Source organism: Barbus barbus (assembly GCF_936440315.1).
Source record: "Barbus barbus genome assembly, chromosome: 46".
Lineage (NCBI taxonomy): Eukaryota > Metazoa > Chordata > Actinopteri > Cypriniformes > Cyprinidae > Barbus > Barbus barbus.
Window position 1 is genome coordinate 14,905,440 of NC_136724.1, and position 14,520 is coordinate 14,919,959.

The window sequence follows — 14,520 nt, forward strand, 5'->3', positions numbered from 1 at the left end:
ATGCCAAAAAAATCAATTTTTTTCTTCCCGCAGTACTTTGCTCGTCAGCGAGGGTCCTGATACACTCTGAAAAATAAAGGCTTCAAAGGTTTTTTTGCAGTGATGCCACAGAAGAATCATTTTTGGTTCCCCAAAGAACCTTTCAGTCAATAGTTCTTACAACCCGAATTCTGGAAATGTTGGGAAATTTTTTCAATTTGAATAAAATGAAAACTAAAAGAATTTCAATTCACATGAGCCAATATTTTATTCACAATAGAGCATAGATAACTAAACAAATGTTTAAACTGAGAAATTTTACAATTTTATGCACAAAATGAGCTCATTTCAAATTTGATGCCTGCTACAGGTCTCAAAATAGTTGGGATGGGGGCATGTTTACCATGGTGTAGCATGTCCTCTTCTTTTCAAAACAGTTTGAAGACGTCTGAGCATCAAGGTTATGAGTTTCTGGAGTTTTGGTGTTAGAATTTGGTCCCATTCTTGCCTGATATAGGTTTCCAGCTGCTGAAGAGTTTGTGGTCATCTTTGATGCATTTTTTGCTTAATGATGCGCCAAATGTTCTCTATAGGTGAAAGATCTGGACTGCAGGCAGGCCAATTCAGCACCCGGACTCTTCTACTACGAAGCCATGCTGTTGTAATAGCTGCAGTATGTGGTTTTGCATTGTCCTTCTGAAATACACGTTGTCTGGAGCGGAGCATATGTTGCTCTAAAACCTTTATATACACCTTTCAGCATTCATAGTGCCTTCCAAAACATGCAAGCTGCCCATACCGTATGCACTTATGCACCCCCATACCATCAGAGATGCTGGCTTTTGAACTGAACGCTGATAACACGCTGGAAGGTCTCCCTCCTCTTTTGCCCGGAGGACACGGCGTCCGTGATGTCCAACAAGAACGTCAAATTTAGACTCGTCTGACCATAGAACACTTTTCCACTTTGAAACAGTCCATTTTAAATGAGCCTTGGCCCACAGGACACGATGGCGCTTCTGGACCATGTTCACATATGGCTTCCTTTTTGCATGATAGAGCTTTAGTTGGCATCTGCAGATGGCACGGCGGATTGTGTTTACCGAGAGTGGTTTCTGGAAGTATTCCTGGGCCCATTTAGCAATGTCAATCATGCCAATGAGTGATGCAGTGTCGCCTGAGGGCCCGAAGACCACGGGCATCTAACAAAGGTCTTCGTCCTTGTCCTTTATGCACAGAGATTTCTCCAGTTTCTCTGAAACTTTTGATGATGTTATGCACTATAGATAATGAGATTCACAAAGCCTTTGCAATTTGTTGTTGAGGAACATCGTTTTTAAAGAATTCCACAATCTTTTTACGCACTCTTTCACAGATTGGAGAGCCTCTGCCCATTGTTACTTCTGAGAGACTTTGCCTCTTTAAGACATCCCTTTTATGTTACAGACCTGATGTCAATTAACTTAATTAGTTGCTAGATGTTCTCCCAGCTGAATCTTTTCAAAATGTCTTGCTTTTTCAGCCCTTTGTTTCCCCCGTCCCAACTTTTTTTGAGACCTGTAGCAGGCATAAAAGAAAGGTGAAAGTACGCACATCCAAAAATATCTTAGCCAACTGATTTCTATAGGATGAAGTCTGGAGACATGGCTGCTGAAAATTCAACTTTGCCATCACATTTTTTAAATATATAGAAAAAAGCTGTTTTGCATTGTAATGATATTTCACATTACTGTGTTAACTGGTTTTGTAATCAAATCAGTGCAGCCTTGGCCATTAAAACCCTTAAAAATCTTACTTAACCCAAACTTAAGAACTGAAGTGTGTGGATAATATTCAATGATCAATGACTTTTCCCTGACATTGCCAGTCAGCTCATGTGTACTTGCTTGTAAGGAATCATTTTATTAGATATCGCTGAGGTAGATTTCCAGTTGTATGTGAGGAAAAAAAATATTTAAAAAAATTGATTTCAACAAGGACACTTAGTAGTGTACAAATGTCTCCAATATGACCCTCAGCAGACAGGCTGATATTATCACGATCGCTCGAGGGCAAGTTTTACTCCAGCTACTATATCTAGCTGATGCAATATTATAGAGCAGAGCAAAAACTAGAAAAATATGTGGCTTTCCCTTGCCTTTTCAGAATCCATTTTAAAATTCCCTTGCATTGCCATGACCATCAGGACCCTCATTCTTGTGCCACAGACCAAAACACACATCTCATTTCTGTCTCTCCTGCTCTCTTCTGTGCTGGATGGAGGAACTCTGTCCCTGAAAGGAGAGAAGTAATGACAGTACTCACACTGACAGGAAATGAGCAGATAGAGTCCGTCTCAAAGGGCTATATTTAAGGTGCCTGTTACTTAATCCCCATAATGCCTCACCAGGCATGAGCTGCCACATCCTCCTCCTCTAAGAGGAGAATCCATCCTGTGTGCTTGTTTATTTCCGCTCCCGCTACAGGTAATAACAGTTACAGGCCCTCTTTTCACGTCTTTGTGCCCATGTGCGACTTGTTGGGTAGCCTAAATCGGCGCAAGAGGCCCCTTTTGTACATCATGCAAAGCCTGCTGGGGATGTAATGCTCTGAAACTGTGCTCTCTGCTGAGCTATGGATTATGGGAAGGATTCAAAGCCAGCATCTTTTGCTTCTGTTTTCCTGTTTCCTAGGGAACGCTCCATAGTCTCTTTCATCACGGTGATAGAACATTCAGATGGCTGTGGATCTGACAATACCGCACCCGGCTGGAAGTGGTGGAGGAGCAGATCAATAAAAGGAATTGTGGGTATCTGGCCAAAGGTTCTTTGTAATCCTACTTGGTGAGTCTCCAAATGTTTAAAATATATATACAACGCTATTATGAATATAGAAAACACATAATACCATTAACGGAATACAAAACCACATTAATGTGACCATTTAGGCATGCCATGTACAGACATTTTATGGTTTAAAGGGGGGGGGGGGGGGGGTGATATTATTAATTAAGTGACTTGACAACAACAGTTCTTGCAAATGTTTAGAATCAAACTGCCCTACATTATTGGCCACTTCTAAATTGTCAGGAGTGACAACTAGTGTTGGGGAGTAACTAGTTACATGTAACGGAATTACATATAATTACAAAATAAATGTAACTGTAATCTGTTACAGTTACTGAGAAAAAATTAGAAATTAAATTATGGTTATGAAACTGTTAAAGAAAACAAAAGGGGGTACATCTACACATTATTTTCACACATATACAGATATGATTGAGTTCTTTCCCAAATTGCATTGACTGCTTTAAAATATGAGACACCAGTGTTTGAGTTTAGGACACGTGCTTATTTAATAACTGTTTTATTTCCTATATTGTTTTATCTATATGCTTTATTTTTTAAGATTAGCTGTTTTTTCCCCAAGGCATTGTTAGATGCCAGTGTTTCTTGTCATAATAATGCAAAGATTTGATTTCAAAAACAGTATCATAGCTATTAAACTATGATTTTAAATCTGTATTTAAACTCAGAACGATCTCTAAGTAAAAAGAGGCGCTAAAGCCTGATATTGTGGTGGATGTGCTTAAATTATTATAATCTTAACTCAAGTGATGAAGGATTTTGAAAGTCTGACTGTAATCAGTGTCGAGGACCTACTGTAAGGTTAACCCTGCCTGCTTTAAATGTTTCAAAATGATAAACAGTTGAAAAAATATTTGTTAGAAATTTAGAAAAGTAATCAAATGTAATCATTCCATTCAAATCATTATTTTAATAAAGTAATTGATATTGAAACTTGTATTTATTAAGCGTCTTTGGGCTTGGCTCATAAAGCGATTCATTTCATGGAGATAATAAAGTAGGCACGTGCAGGTTGCGATATTATGGTATGTTGTTTATTTCCAAGAAAACACTTTTGGTTTATTTAAGTTTATTATAGGCTTGTTCTTATTCTTTTTTATAGCAAGATTTGGCAACACTGAGTCCAGACGTAGCTCCTTGGCTGTGGTTTCTAGCGCCACAACTCTGATAGGCCAACAAATTTAAATAACTAGTTGCTCAGTTATGTCCCACACACACAGCGTAGAATTTCTGCAAATGTGGTTGTCACGACCTGCATTTTTCAGAAGTCAATTTGGTTGTAGAATGTGGTTGTCACTTTCATAAATTACTGAACTCTGTGTGTACAAAAAGCACTAAGAGGTGAATTGACAACCGAATTTAGCTGCAGTGTGTAGCAACTTACTCTAAGCAGCGGTAATACCGGTGTAACTGCTTTGAATGCAGAATTGTTCGGGTGTGAAAATGATTTTGTGCCACATCTACTGGACATAAGAAAACGGCTCCAAATCGCAAAGAGTAATTTATTGTCCTGACATCAGAACATCATCCAAATCCAGCGTGATTATTTTAATAGCTTGGTAACAACACAACTGGGACCAGGTCAACATTTCATTTTCTCTTTTCTCTGTTGGAATCAGAACATGAAGGTAAACAGAATCATTTTTCTTTTTTTGTACAAGTCTTTTCTGGTTTGTTGCTTTCAGTGACACTGACATCAGCACATAAAAATTATATAGATCTATATTTATATTCATATTTATATATTTATCATTCTCTATTAACATCTCAGTGTAGCAGTTCATCATATCTGGTCAAGTCAAACAGAAGAAGCCACGTGTCATAAACAAAGCCTCTCATAGCAAACACTGATCAACATACAGCACACACTCAACTAACATTGAGAGACAGGGTTTTTTTGTACATCTTTGGAGGGAATTAAGCTCGCAAAGTTACGTTTTGCCCTCCTGGTAGTATTCCAGTGTTTTCTAGATGTCGCTTAATTCCAGTAAAACACTTATGAACAAAAAAACGCAGGTACAAATCGAGGAAGTAACTAACTGAAAAACTTAAAAATGTCTCCAGTGCTGATTGAAGAGATTTGAAAATTTGGCACAGTCACTTAGCACGGAAAACTGAGATCAAGGTCTAAAACAGACAGTTTTCCTGCAAATATGGATGATAAATAGCCGCATTTATTTTTATTCCACACTGAGTCATCAAGAAAGAAAAAAAGTGAAGTTGAAAAAAGAATGTATGTCAAAAATCTACATCTATTTTTGTAGGCAGTGAGAAAGCACTTCATCGACGAGGAGAGGAGAGGAGAGTGGAATGATGCTCCGGTCTTCATCTGCTTTTGTTTTAGTTGCCACAGACATATTCACGTTTTCAGAACGAACGATACTGGCATTTACATCCTTGTTCTTCTAATGTAATTTTGGGGAAGGGACACTGAAGGTTAACACAGCTCTCTGAGGATTCTTTTTTTGTTTTTTGTCTTTTTCTTGTACTGTAAAACAAATACCCAAAGCCATGGGAAGAACCGAGTGGTCTGTGTAATTTACACAATGCACTTGTGTAATGCATCTCTTTAATGTACACCAAATACTTTACATCGAATTAAAAAAGATCAAATAAAAATAGTGTGGAAAATGTGTAAAGAAAAAGCTTTTGATCCACCGCGACGCCAAATAAATGAAAAGAACATTTCAAAAATGGTGAAAAGCTGTTCCCGTAGCTCATTTTACAAACTTCTTGTGCTTACATCTTCCTCTGCTATATTTCCCTTTTTTCCTCTATACTTTTCAAATACCTTTCAATACAAACCCACTTTCTACTCCAAAGGTTAAGCTTTGGCTTTGTTTTAAAGTATGTGCTCTCCCTCATCTCATGCATTCTTTCTTTCTCTGTCAAGGCCTTCTTTTCTCTCTCACTTTCTTTTTTATCTGCTCAACTCCCTCATATTCGCCATGGAACCAGCTTAGACTAACAAAACTCGCTGAAAAATGTTTTGTGATATGCATGCACATGCAGTTTCCCGGCCTCTACGTGCTCGAAGTCCTAAACCCAAGAGTCGGGGGACGCGGGGTAGTGACTCGTTTCGTAGTTGAGTTCGCTATAGGGCCGGGCGGCAGAGTAGAAGTCCACGTAATTCCCGGTGGACTTGAGTCCCAGGTGCATATTCAGATCGGTGGCAGGAGGGGGGCGATGGACCTGATCCTCAAAAAATGGCTCCTCAAAGTTCCTAGTGGAGTTTTGATAGATGGGGTACGGCTCGTAGTCCTTGCGCGGGGGCTCCTGTGGTGCGGGCGGCACTGGGACCTGAAGTGAAAGAAGGATTTGTGAGTGAAGTTGATCAACAGAACCATCCAGAGTAGTGTTGTTTTTGGCGGCCTGTTTTAATTTTAGTTTTAGTCTAGTCTTTGTGTGAAGCTGTCATTTTAGTTTTTATTAGTTTTAGTCACATTCATACTCTTTTTAGTCTAGTCTAGTTTTAGTCGACGAAAACTGATGACATTTAGTCTAGTTTTCGTCAATGAAAATTTTGTTTTAGTCTCTTTTTAGTAATACAATTCTATTTAACCCAGTCAATATAGTATAAGTACCTAGTAGTATAGACGAAACCAAAATTTTCTTTTAGCCAAACCCATTTCAAACAAGGTTATCTTATTATATTATTGTTACCTTATAGACTCAAGAATACATCCATTCCAGACACGGAAGACGCTCTGAGTTGAATTTACAACATTTATTTTACCAACCAAACATGTTAGAAGTACAAACATCTCCCAAAGACGAACCCTGCGTGGCCGACCATCGGTCTCTTTCTCTGTGTCAGACTTAACTTTGTTGTCATCTTCTAAATAATGCCGCGAGTGGGGCTTGAGGAAGTGACATCGCCTGCGTCTGCGCAGTGCGACCTGAAGTGAGACACCGGAAACAGAAATACTGCAAAATAATAATAACGCGACTAAACGAGACGAAATAACGTTGTAACATTTCATTTTGGTCAACGAAAATGAAGAGACATTTTAGCAGTTTTTATTTTGCAAAACACATTTAGTCTTGTTTTTATTCGTCAACAATATTGCATTATACATTTAATTATCATCATCGTCACATGACCAGCATTTATGTTGCGTCTCGTCTCGTTTTCGTCACGTGATAAAGGTTTGTTGACGACGATATTTAGTCATAATTTTCGTTGACGAAAGCAACACTAGTCCAGAGTCTCACATCTCAAATTTGGGAGGAAAAGGCGTCTGTCTTTAACGGGCTGATTTGGGATCCACCCATTATCCATACATTATCTGCTCAGTTATTTTGTCACATGAAGAAACTATTGAAAGCAGATTTCTATACGTGTTGTAATCATACATTATGATGATAAAAGGCCATTTTCATCCACACCAAATTATTGCTGACGCAACTAGCTTTCATTCAAAATCAAACACCAAGTATTTTGCATACCCAAAGTACATATATCAATTTTATCTATTACGCGGTTAAGGCATAGATTAAACGATCCTAAATTCTAAATAATCACACCAAGCATATGAAAGACATAAAATAAACATAACCTCAATATATGTTGTCTATCTATCTATCTATCTATATATATATAATAAAGTGTCTGAAGGAGCGATATCGAAGGCCTTTTCTCCCTGCTGCTATTAGACTGTACAATCAGAGCTGCTCCCGGTGAATCAGTCTCCATATTCCATACAGTTGTATACTGTTATATAATGTTATAATATCTGAAATTGTATAATAATTACAATATCTTACATTTGATATTACAATACTATCTTACAATACCAGTATTTTGTCTTAGATTTTGGGTGTAATAGCAACTGTGCAATAACATCATTTGAGACTACAACATTATCTTCATTATATCATTATTTAATTGCAACAGAACTGTGCAATAATAATATTTTAAACTATGCAATGTTGGTAATAATGACTTTTTAACCTGTGCAATATTATCTCTGTGCAACTTGTTGAAATTAGTGCAATTTGTTTGTTTGGAAGTGCAATTATTGTTTCTGTTTTTATTTTTTCTCTTGTATTTATGCACTGTATTTTCCTTATTTTTTATTTTTATTTGAACAATTTCTTCTTGCTGCTGTAACAAAGAAATTTCCCCGTTGTGGGACGAATAAAGGGATATCTTATCTTATCTTATATGTTGCTTTTGGTAGCAGCAACAATTATTATGTCTTTCGGAACACCCATAAAGGTCCGATCTTCTTTGTTCTGCTAATAAGAAGAAAAGGCGCGTTTCTCTGCTGGGGAGAAACGGGAGGTCATGGGAATGTCACTCCGGATGGAGATCTGGTGATTTTCTTAGCTCGGACGTCTGTTGTAAAACCATCATCTTTGTTGATACCATCATTGAATTACTGCTTTAAACGATCAGTATGTATGAATGTATGAATGTGAAAGGAGAATGTAAGTGTGTGAAAGTAGAAATATATGTATATGAAAAGAGAATATAAGTGTGTGTGAGAATAGAAATATATGAATGTGAAAGGAGAATGTAAGTGTGTGAGAGCACCAGAATGAATTATGGCTTGTACGGTTATATTCAGGGAGGGTCTGTGCTGGAGCCTTTCCAGATGCCACATGCTTTGTACTGTTGATTATGCGACTTTTATTTATGGTAAACCGGTCAGGAACAACATTGAAGGTTCTGTTCTAAATCCATTTCAGATGTTCCCTCAAATTTATCCTGGGTTTTAGAGGTCTCCTGAGATAAGGAGATTTAGGACAGGAAATATATACACACACACACACACACATATATATATATACACACACATGCATGCATTTCTACTCTCACACACATACATTCTCCATTCACATACATGCATTTCTACTCTCACACACACACATTCTCCATTCACATACATACATTTCTACTCTCATACAAATACATTTCTACTCTCTCACACATACATTCTCCATTCACATACATACATTTCTACTCTCACACAAATACATTTCTACTCTCACACACATACATTCTCCATTCACATACATACATTTCTACTCTCATACAAATACATTTCTACTCTCATACAAATACATTTCTACTCTCACACACATACATTCTCCATTCACATACATACATTTCTACTCTCACACAAATACATTTCTACTCTCACACACATACATTCTCCATTCACATACACTATATTGCCAAAAGTATTGGGTCACCCCCTTCTAATGAACATGTTTGACTACTTTAATAATTTCTATGAGTACAAATCTTAATGTTTAAGCATATAATGATATTCTAGGGAATTGTGTGCTTCTAATGTTATAGCAACAGTTTGGACAGGACCCTTTTCTATTCTAACATGACAGTGCCTCTGTGTATAAGGCACGGTTCAAAAAGACATGATTGATTCAGTCAGTGTGGAAGAATTTGACTGGTCTGCAGAAAGCCAAGTCCTGATCCCAGCTGAACACCCCTGGTGTGACTTTATATGCAGACCTTGAGCCAAAAAGTCGTGGGGGAAGTCGTGGCCTAATGGTTAGAGAGTCGGACTCGTCATCCGAAGGTTGCGGGTTCGAGTCCCCGGCTGGCAGGAATTGTAGGTGGGGGGAGTGAATGTACAGCGCTCTCTCCACCCTCAATACCACGACTGAGGTGCCCTTGAGCAAGGCACCGAACCCCCAATTGCTCCCCGGGCGCCGCAGCATGGCTGCCCACTGCTCCGGGTGTGTGTTCACGGTGTGTGTGTGTGTGTGTGTGTGTGTGTGCATTTGTTCACTACTCACTGCTGTGTGTGCACTTGGATGGGTTAAACGCAGAGCACCAATTTCGAGTATGGGTCACCATACTTGACAATACGTCACGACTTTACTTTTTACTTTTAAAAACTCATCACCAAAGAGGTAGGCTACATTCATAATCATGTGAAACGTTTTTGGCTGTTGACATTAATAACGTGTTTTAATGGTTAATAATTTAACCACCAACAACGCATATAATATTCTCTTTGACTTTCCATGTTCCCTTACGAAAACTATTCATGGTTTTACTACAAATAAAACCAAAAATCATGGTTCTTATAGCCATGGATGGCAACCACAAATGAAACATGGTTTTGTTACTTCAAATACTCATTTACAAAGAAGTATTAAGATAATATATATCTTTTTGTGGTTATAAAAACAGACCTAAGCCAACAACAGCCTTTAAAATGACTTAAAATACATTATATAAAAACAATGAGGCAATAATGATTGGTTCATTAATAATTATATGGTTTGGTTACACTTTATTTCGATAGTCCCCTTTAGACATGCTACTAGCTATAAGTAAGTTTGTAACTACATGTCAACTACATGTCAACTACTTATCATTAAATTGCAACTACATATCTACTAACTCTCAGAGTAGACTGTTAGGGTAGGTTTAGGGTTAGTAGAAGAAGGTGACATATACTTGCAAAGTTTCTGATAGTTAGTATATTGTATGTTGTGGACCCATAAAAATAAAATGTTAGAAGATATTAAACAGACAGTCTACTAATACTCTAATGACTGCTAGTTGACATGTAGTTGCAAAGTTACTTACTGTTAGTAGAATGTCTAAAGTGGACTATCGAAATAAAGTGTTACCTATGGTTTCATTGAAAAACATTGTTAAAATACATAATTTAATGCAAAATAAACAATTTAGATATTTACATAACATTTTTAACAAATGCCTGTAAAGGAAGCCAAAGGCCTGGTGATACATTACAGAATGATCAAGTAATTTAATACTGACCAAACATTTAGGCTTATTCAAATATCCACTTAATCTTACATTTTTGGCCACCAACTGCTCAATTTTCTTTTGTGTGATTTTTGAATGCTTGAGACTAAAAAATTCAATCAGACAACTTTATTATACAACTATATTGCGTCCGGTGTAGACACGTTTGAGTTTAAATGCCAGAGATGCAGAGTTGCCAGATATTGCTACGAAAAATAAACAAAACTATCTAAAAAGAAATCCGCAATGAGTCCAAATCTTGAGTAATGGAAATAACAAAAAAATATAGCTGACCCTAACATGATTCTGCCACCTCCCACTTTATTCACTTCCTAAATTGTCACATAGTGGAAAAAATCCATAGACGCTTATAGTAAGTGTCTCTGGCAACACAGCTGAGGCTGCGCATAACCTGCCTTCCGTTTCCACTATACTCTCTCACACATACATATATTCTTCTCTTACATATACATATTTTCTTTAGACATACATGCATTTTTTTCTTACATTTATTTTTTATAATATTAAATGTATGACTATGAGAGTAAAAATGTATGAATGTGAAAGGAGAATGTAAGTGTGTGAAAGTAGAAATATATGTATGTGAAAAGAGAATATAAGTGTGTGTGAGAATAGAAATATATGAATGTGAAAGGAGAAAGTGTGTGAAAGTAGAAATATATGTATGTGAAAAGAGAATATAAGTGTGTGTGAGAATAGAAATATATGAATGTGAAAGGAGAATGTAAGTGTGTGAGAGCACCAGAATGAATTATGGCTTGTACGGCCCCTCATATATTTATATACGTGTATATGTGTGTGTATATGTGTGTGTATGAGTGTGTGTGTATATATATATATATATATATATATATATAGATATATACAGTGCCCTCCAAAAGTACTGGAGCAGTAAAGACAAAATTGCTCTGTTGGCTGTGGAGTCAAGACATTTACAAATATGATTAAAAGATGAATATAAGACAAAACTACAGAATGTCACATTTTATTATTGGGTGATTTAACACATTCGTGTTTTACCGGCTAAGAAGTTCAGCACTTTTAGAGTTCCATCCCTCTATTTGATGTGAGCATAAGTATTGAGACAGTTGCCTCACAGGTCTTTCTAAGTGATCAGCTGTGTCCTGTTGCATTAATTCTTCAGATATTAAAAGCAGGGAATGTGTCGTATCAGTTATATACATTATTTCTGTATTCTGAATCTTGCATTCGATGAAGACACACACAAACCAGGATGAAGACGAGGGAGCTGACTTTGAGAGAAAAGCAAGCAATTTGGATGCTAAAAGAAAGGAGGAAGTCAATTAGAGCTATAGCAAAAACAAAGGGCATGGAGAAATCAAGAGTTTGGAAACCACCAGCAACCAACAACTACCTGATCGGCTGAGAAAACAACAGCAGTTCATGACAGACAAATCATAAAAGCTGTGAAAATGAACCCTAAAAGACGTGTCTGTAAAATCACCAACAACTTCCAGAAAGCTGACAATCTACTGTACTCAGGAGACTTTGACACAGAATTACAGATGCTACACAGCAAGATACAAACCTCTGACCAGCTCCAAAAATAGAAAGGCAAGATTAGAGTTTGCAAAAAAGCACAAAGGTGAGCCAGAAGAGTTTTGGAACTGTGTTTATGGACCGATGAGACAAAGATGAACCTTTATCTAAGTGATGGGAAAGCAAAAATGTGGAGAAAAAAAGGGAACTGCAGTGATCCCAAGCATACAGCCTCATCTGTAAAGCATGGTGGAGGTGGTGTCGTGGCATGGGCATGCATAGCTGCTTCTGGAACAGGCCCTCTCAAATTTACTGATGGCTTAATATGATGACAGTAGCAGAATGAATTTGGAAGGGTACAAAACCATCTTACCTACCAATATTCACGAACATGCCACCAGATTCATTGGGAAGTGCTTGATAGTGCATCAGGACAATGACCTGATGCACTATCTGCATTAAAGGCTGGGAACAGTATTTCAAAGGATGAGACCAAGAGTCTGGTGATGTCTATGGGTCACAGACTCACTGCTGTGATTGTGTGCAAGGGATCTGCAACTAAATAATAGCTTTTAATCTTTTATATCTGCCTTATGTTCAGCTGTCCCATATACTTATGCTCACATCAATGAGTGGGATGAACTCTAAAAGTGCTGTTCTATTTATTTGGTAAAATATGTATGTGTTTAAACTTCTGTAGTTTTGTCTCATATCCATCTTTTAATCATATTTGCAAATGTCTTGACTCCACAGCCAACAAAGCAATTTTGTCTTTACTGTTCCAATACTTATGGAGGGCACTGTATAGATATATATATATACACACACATCTAGTGTAAAAAAAGTTAAATAAATAAATAATAGCAAAATGTCTTCGCAAAGAACACTTAAAGGTGTCATGAAACGAAGAATCAAAATATAGCCAGAATCAAAATTCAAAACTAACTCACCAGTTTAAACCATGAATTATTCTATAGCCTTCTGAAAAGCTCAGATTTGAAATGTGGAAAATCATGATGTCACAATTCTCCTTGAGACGCCCCTTAATATGCATCATCATCATAAGAAATCCGAGGAGTAAGACTGTCAGACTCAGACGTTGTTCTGTCAGTGGATGTAAAGAAACTGCACTTCCCTTGTATAGCCTCCTAAAGATCTGAGCTTTAGAAATGCATGACTTCAGTTTATTTTTAATGATGTGCCTGAGAGACTGAGAGATAAAGTTTTCATTTATTCTTCACATTTCACAACGGACTGTTTTATGAATTATTCTAAACATGCCGCTGGTGTTGTTCTGAATTCTGACCCCCCACCAGATTGTTTTTTATTATGGATATGGTGCAGTGAATTAAGCCAATCGCAGCAGTGGGCATTTACATCTGTATCTGCGAGAGGTAACGCCCCTTGAAATTGAGAGTTTTTCACAGAGAGTGCAATGAGGATGGAAAATGATTATTTTTTTGGTGCAAAAAAAAACGTTGCAAACTTTAGAAGCTAACCTTGAGAAACATAATACAAAAATCTGAAACTGCATTTCATGACCCATTTAATACTTCATGAAAACAAAGACTGAATATTTTTCATACGCAGACATCCTGCCTAACATCTCCTTTTGAGCAAGCAAGCCAGGTGAGTTTGGAACAACATGAGGTGAGTAATCTAAGTGATCTAACCCTTTAAATTCACATTATTCTGTCCATTCGGAGCTGCTTTCGATAACAGAGACATTTGAAGCAGAAAATGAGATGTTACTAATTGAAAAAGATTCAGAGTTGAATGCTCTCCAGCTACAGAAAGGAAAGATCCATGTGGAAGCCAGGCTTATCAGTACCCAGCCTCCTCGCAGCTGCTCGTCTGGGAAAGCATTTCTGTCGACTGACTCAACATACGGTGTGGTTCGGAAGTGTGCCAGAGACATCTGGCAAACTTTATCCTTATGAAATCTGAAAATTTACCATGATGAACCTTGTCAAGTAGAAGTAATATATTTTCTATATGGCCAAAGTGCCTAGCACTTGGAAACATATACTGTAGTTGCATTTCATTAGCATAGCATGACAGCTCTCAAAGTCTGACAGGTCTATGCAAGAACGAATAGATCTTCAGCCTTTTGTTTGCCAACACAGTTCTGGATTGGTAGATAGACAGCTGCCTTGTGTTGAAAACATTCACTAATGACTTATCCCAACATAGCCGCATAACAGTTGTAGTAAACATAAATGGTGTCTGATTTTCGTCAGGATTTCCACAATTGGAGACATATTTTTCATGCAGCCTTGGAACTGCAGTCCCTGTTTAACCCTGGTTAGTTGAGACATCTCAGGCTGATTCATTGCTCACCTGGTTGTGTTTGATCTCGTCATTTGAAGTCTCGTACGAGTTGCGGAACAATGTGGATGTTCCACAGGAGGTTTGAACTGC

At 37.5% G+C, this 14,520-nt stretch overlaps 1 protein-coding gene across 2 annotated transcripts in view; it reads right to left on the reverse strand.

Moving 5' to 3' along the window:
• Nucleotides 1-4,314: 4,314 nt before the first annotated feature.
• The window catches only part of LOC306864751 (catenin delta-2-like), a gene marked incomplete at its 5' end in the record, with an annotated part of 278,601 nt that continues 268,395 nt past the window's right edge, over nucleotides 4,315-14,520 (reverse strand). For both annotated transcript variants that reach the window (XM_079408959.1, XM_079408960.1), the window contains 2 exons: nucleotides 4,315-6,125; nucleotides 14,440-14,516. In XM_079408959.1, the coding sequence (XP_079265085.1) occupies nucleotides 5,865-6,125; nucleotides 14,440-14,516 (338 nt within the window). In that variant the 3' untranslated portion in view covers nucleotides 4,315-5,864. The remainder of the gene's footprint in view (nucleotides 6,126-14,439; nucleotides 14,517-14,520) is intronic.